This window comes from Silene latifolia, chromosome 1 (assembly GCF_048544455.1).
Source record: "Silene latifolia isolate original U9 population chromosome 1, ASM4854445v1, whole genome shotgun sequence".
Lineage (NCBI taxonomy): Eukaryota > Viridiplantae > Streptophyta > Magnoliopsida > Caryophyllales > Caryophyllaceae > Silene > Silene latifolia.
Window position 1 is genome coordinate 68,080,891 of NC_133526.1, and position 6,050 is coordinate 68,086,940.

Consider the following 6,050-nt stretch of genomic DNA (forward strand, 5'->3'; position numbering starts at 1 on the left):
ACATCGTAGAAACTGAAAGACACTTGAAGACTTTTTAAAGGATTTTGCAAAGATCACGGTTTTAAGCTTTAAAAACAATTTGCAAAACATGAAAGAATTAATTCAGAAAAGTCTTGGGGATTTAATGATGAGGAGCACGGTTTATATAGAGGAAATGAGTGAAGGGGTTGCTAGGGTTTTGAAGGGTCAAAGACCTCACATGTGAAGACCATTTGCAACCACCCAACATTTGCACTAAAAAGGAGTCTTTTGCAAAGGTAAGAAAAGAGAAAGAAGGTTTGAAAGACAACCTTAAATGCTCATGCAAAATCAGAAAACAAAGGATGTGAGACAAGTCACATGATGACAAGTTAACACAAATATGGCAAAAAGCATTTCTTCTTTTCTTAAAGACCAAGGGATTGAATTTGCATAAAGAGGAAATATTTTGAAATAATTCAAACCACTCTTTAAAGAATACTACCTCCTTAATAAAATCTGATATTTATCTTTGAAAAATGAATCACGTGAAAGCTTTTGAAAGATAAAAAGGAAGCTTCAAGTTTTACGAGTTGTGGCCTAGTCCACTCAGCTGTTTGCTTGTTGAAGCAACAGTCATCTGGACTGTTTCTATTACTCTGCTATACTTAACTTTCTCACTTGTACATTAGATGACACACGACTAATTACAATGGGATTAATAACAACTTCAACACTTCTTAATCCAAGCTTGATTACATCATTAATCCTGAAAAGGTAAACTAAGATAACACAAATCAAATTGGCATGTTATCATCAACATAAGGAACCCAACATATGACTATTTGGGCTTTCCGACAGTTTGTTTACCTTCAAGGGTTGAACCATGTTATTGCTGTTTTTTTTTATAAGAATGAATGTGCATTTAGGCTACAGTGATGTAGTTTTAGATTGTACATGATTTTTCAGTACAGAATGAATAGAAATCTGTTTTTTCAGTGTGAAGTGATGTTACTCTTGTCTTCAACAAGTGAAAACCATATGATTACATTTCATCAATTACATTAACCAAAATCAATGTTTAGTAAAACAAACATTTCATTCTGATAAAAGTAAACTCTTGTCTGCATCATTTCATTCTCACAAAACTGCACAAATAAAGACAAACGGTAGACAAATAAAGACTTGTTGCAATGTTCATCCCCGTCGCTTGGCTTCATCAAAGAACGATCTGTTGCAGCGTCTTACACTGAAACCCACTTCACACACAAGAACACTAAAGTACCCACAGAATCAAAATCACTCAAAAATGTGATTTTAACACAGAAAGGCGGGGAGGTCGTCGCGTGGATGGTCGGCTTCGGGATCGTCGGCTACACTGTCGAATCAGGATGGTCGACTGCGGGGAGAGTGCTGTCGACGCGACGACATGGGCGTGAAGGGATGGTGCCGGTGAATAATATTTCGTGGCAAAGATGGATTGATACATGGAAACATGGGTGGTCGGTGGCGCAGGGACGGGCGGTGAGGGAGGAGGGTGACGGTGATTGGTGAATAATATTTGGGGTTTTTTAATTTCTCTTGTCTCTCCTTTGATGAGGGGGAGAAATGAGAGAGGTAGTCTTGGAATAAGGCGAAATTAAGTGCGGGATTGAGTAAAATGATGTTCGGGATTTAGCACGTCCCTTTTTTAAATATATGAGAATTTGAGTGGTAGTCAAAATTTAAGTAAAAAATGTCCTTTTTTGTTTCTTACTTATACTAGGTTTCTCTAACTCTAGTATACGTCATACATGCTTAGTAATTTTATTCTACGCCGGAAAGGAAACAAAGAAAAAATTGATTATTGCCATTAATATTAGATTAACCGTTGATTCATAATTCTAATGGAATTAGGAGTAATAAATGACTATATATACACGTTGATCAATGCAATTTGTTTACACTCCTACAATAGTCCCCTAAAAATTTATATATATAATAAATCTCTCTTTGATCTTCAGTCTCTATTCTTTGTCCTGCTTGTCTTGTACTCTCAAAGGTACCGGATTATTCTCTGTCTTCAATCTTGGTTATCTTTTCTTGTTAATTTTATTTTATTGATTTTAATGGGTCTATAATAATTTGTGTTACAATTCTCGTACATTATGTTTATGCTATATACTATTTGTTCGTCTATTTCCGTGGTTTGTTTACTTTTAATTCTTTGTGAGATAAACAAACGGATTAGGACACTCAAAGTATGTCTGTAATCTTTTTGTTTCATATTGAATTGATTGATTCTCGGTCTTTTAATTTAGCATGCCTTCGACGTCAGATGTACTTGTTTCTTTGTGTTTTGATAGAAATAATTAGTAAAAAACAATTTGGAGTAGTATACTGGTTTAACGACAAGACTTGATAAAATCGTAGGACGGTATTTCACAAGTTTATGTGTTTTTCTTAATCAAAACGTGAATGCGGACAAAACGTGTCTAGATGCATGCATAATTGAATGAAAAAGGGATGTATTGAACTGATTATATTTTGTTATGTTTGGTAAAAGTTTAATGAAATTGCTAAACATGGTATGAATCTTTGTTAGTTGGTAATTAGTGATACACTATCTCTCAGTTTATTTGTTTCTCCTAATGTAAATAAAGAATAAAGAACCAATAAAAAAGGTTGAATGCATTGGCTAACGTATTATAATTAGCATATGTCTAGTTCAGCACTTGTCAATTAATGGTAAAATTGTTTCATCAAACTTGAGGTTTTTCTTCGAGTGTTTCTTATAGAGTTATTTATTTGTCGCATACTCCGTATATTTTATCCCCACACGTTGTTTGGCCTCGCCAATAATTTCTCATATTGCTCTACTACGTCTTATTGATATGAAATTAACGTTAGAGATTAATAAAATTGTTTGTGTTTGGTGAAATAGTTTATTCGAGGCCTAAGTGCATAACCTGCAATTGTGAAGTGACGAAGATGAACGGGGGAGAAGATGATCCTTTTGTCAAGGATGGTACTGTTGATATCCATGGAAATCCTGCTAACAAGGAGAATACTGGGAGATGGAAGGCTTGCTCTTTTATCTTTGGTATGTTTGTGACAATCTTGTTTAGTTCCATAATAAACTTTCGCAACTTCTTTCATTTTCAATAGAATCACAGATTCATTGTTCGTTGGTTTTGGAATGACACGAATAAGTAAAATAACTCACCGAATTGCTCTACTCCTGTACTGGTCTGCGACTGTAATTTACTGGTCGAGGAGGTTTGAGCTTAATATCAGGATGAACCTCTTAGGTCCGCTCTGGTGTAACAACCGTTCTAATACAATTCCGGATATAATGTTTGTATAATGTTCCTTCTTTAATCTAAAACACAAGCGTAAATAGTAAAACTCGTATAAATAAGCCCCTTTAGGAATATCACAGAATCTTTGAGGCACGGGGTAATGTTCCTTATGATGAGAATTCCATTCTGATAAGTAATGTACATGTTGAATTGTGGCAGGAAATGAATGCTGTGAGAGGCTGGCATACTATGGAATGAGTACAAATCTAGTGAACTATTTTGTGGATCAACTTCATCAAGGAAATGCAACAGCTGCTAAGAATGTCAATAACTGGTCAGGCACTTGCTATGTCATGCCCCTGCTTGGTGCCTTTCTAGCTGATGCCTACTTTGGTCGATATTGGGTTATCGCCATTTTCTCCATCATTTATGCTCTCGTAAGTTTTTTCCCAAATCTTCCCTCAATGCTTCTCGTAAGTTTTATCCCAAATCTTCCCTCAATGCTTCTCTTCAGTGTCAACTGGAGGTTGCCCATTTTGAGAATTAACAATTTATTTTAACAATTTATTTTAAGCTAAGAAAACATGACTATTTTTCATACCATAACATGTTCGGCACTTGAAAATGCACCCATGTCAAATACTTGTAATTGAAGGCTGAGTAAAGTAGACCAAAAGCTCATAACAGATACATTGTGTGGTGCAGGGAATGGGGCTGTTGACACTGTCCGCCTCCGTAAAAGGACTAAAGCCCACTTGCACGGGAAAAAATGGATGTCATGCATCGTCAGCTGAAATCGTAGTGACATTTATCTCGCTATACTTGATAGCTCTCGGCACAGGCGGTATCAAACCGTGTGTTTCATCCTTTGGAGCTGACCAATTCGACGAAAATGACGAGAAGGAAAATAAAAAGAGAAGCTCATTTTTCACATGGTTCTACTTCTCAATCAATGTGGGTGCACTTATTGCTTCATCGGTCTTGGTTTATATCCAGCTTCATGTGGGCTGGGGTTGGGGGTTTGGTGTCCCAGCTGTAGCCATGGCTTTAGCCGTTGTCTCGTTCTTCTCGGGTTCCAGCTTGTATCGGCTTCAGAAGCCTGGTGGTAGTCCTTTGACAAGGGTCGCTCAGGTTATAGTTGCTGCCTTCAGGAAATTCAAAGTTCAAGTTCCTCAAGAAAATGAGCTTTTGTACGAGACTGCTGAAGGTTCTGGCATTGAGGGTAGCCGAAAGCTTGAGCATACCGACACTTTAAGGTACGCTTATCCCGTTTCATGAGAACATGTAGTGAACATGCATAAGGGTTATTTGTGTCGGCTAGGAATTAGTCGTGGTTGGGTTACTAAGATTATCTTCCACTTTTGGAAGGCTTTGTTAGGCTGTTTCTGCTAGGGGTGGTTATTATTGAGTCAATTTGGATACGGATCGTTGGTTTACTGGTCATTCAGGTCCTGTTTATATTAGATGCAACAAAGCTAGAGAGTATTGGTCGGCTTTGGTTAATGCCGCTTTAGGATTACTGACACTGTGTTCAGGTCTAATTCTTGTCTAGGGTCGGGTTAGTTATACCAGGACTATACACGGACTGTTTACGAGGACTAATTATGAAATTCGTTGACTATTGCTGTCAGCTAGTTACTTTGATTTACTTTCTTTGTCCCAGTCATTTGTTTACCATTGATTAAAATGCCCTTCACAAGGAATAAAAACGGTAAAAAAATGATTGAGACAGAAGGAGTAATACTGATTAATACGGTAATGTGAAATTGTTTTGGTTTCAGGTTTCTTGATAAAGCAGCAGTACCAATTCCAACAGATGACATTAAAGGCGAGGTAAACCCATGGAGGCTATGCTCCGTAAGCCAAGTAGAAGAACTTAAGGCCGTCCTTAGGTTACTTCCAATATGGGCAACTGGAATTGTTTTCTCCGCTGTGTACGGCCAAATGAGCACCATGTTTGTATTGCAAGGCAATGTCATGGACCAACACATAGGACCAAAATTCAAGATCCCATCAGCCTCCCTCTCTATTTTTGACACACTTAGTGTCTTGTTTTGGGCAGCTGTTTACGACAGAATGATTGTCCCATTGGCCAGAAAGTACACAGGCCACAAAGACGGGTTTACTGTGCTACAAAGGATGGGTATCGGGTTGGCGATCTCAGTCTTCTCAATGGTTGCAGCTGGGATTTTGGAGGTTGCCAGACTAAACATGGTAAAAAAGCACAATTACTATGACTTGGAAACAGTCCCAATGTCGATATTCTGGCAAATTCCACAGTACTTTCTTATTGGTTGTGCGGAAGTGTTTACATTTATCGCTCAGATGGACTTCTTCTATGATCAAGCCCCGGATGCCATGAGAAGTGTTTGCTCTGCTATCTCGCTTACAACGGTGGCATTGGGGAATTACCTAAGTGCTTTGCTGGTGACTATAGTGACAAGCGCGACTACTAAGAATGGGAGCTTAGGGTGGATCCCTGATAATCTGAACAGAGGTCATCTGGACTACTTTTACTGGGTGTTGGCTGTTCTCAGTGTCGTCAATTTCTTTGCATATCTCTTGATTGCCAGGCGATTCACCTACAAGAAGGCAAAAGGGGTCATCCTGTCATCGGATATTCCTTGAAGACATATAATTGCATCGATTCATTCTTGAATGGAAAGTTTTTAGAGCGTTGCTCAATCATATTGTAAATATGGGAATCATTGATGTTACGTTTCTGGTGTTTTAAGTTTAAAGGATTCATGCTTGGCTTTTGTTTCATTCATTTTAAGGTTTAATGCAAACACCCCTTTTTATAGTTTCAAA

At 37.8% G+C, this 6,050-nt stretch overlaps 1 protein-coding gene across 1 annotated transcript; it reads left to right on the forward strand.

Moving 5' to 3' along the window:
* Positions 1-925: 925 nt before the first annotated feature.
* LOC141606317 (protein NRT1/ PTR FAMILY 8.1-like) lies at positions 926-6,050 on the forward strand. Its single transcript, XM_074425403.1, has 5 exons — positions 926-1,999; positions 2,882-3,040; positions 3,459-3,676; positions 3,945-4,495; positions 5,021-6,050. The coding sequence occupies exons 2-5, from the start codon at positions 2,929-2,931 to the stop codon at positions 5,865-5,867; spliced, it is 1,728 nt and encodes a 575-aa protein (XP_074281504.1). The 5' UTR covers positions 926-1,999; positions 2,882-2,928; the 3' UTR covers positions 5,868-6,050.

What these genes read in the sequence shown, in the direction of transcription:
- LOC141606317 (XM_074425403.1), top strand. Translation starts at nt 2,929, where the DNA reads ATGAACGGGGGAGAAGATGATCCTTTTGTCAAGGATGGTACTGTTGAT. An exon ending in GGCTTGCTCTTTTATCTTTG is followed by an intron (nt 3,041 to 3,458) that starts GTATGTTTGTGA and finishes GAATTGTGGCAG; the next exon opens with GAAATGAATGCTGTGAGAGG. An exon ending in GAGCATACCGACACTTTAAG is followed by an intron (nt 4,496 to 5,020) that starts GTACGCTTATCC and finishes TTTTGGTTTCAG; the next exon opens with GTTTCTTGATAAAGCAGCAG.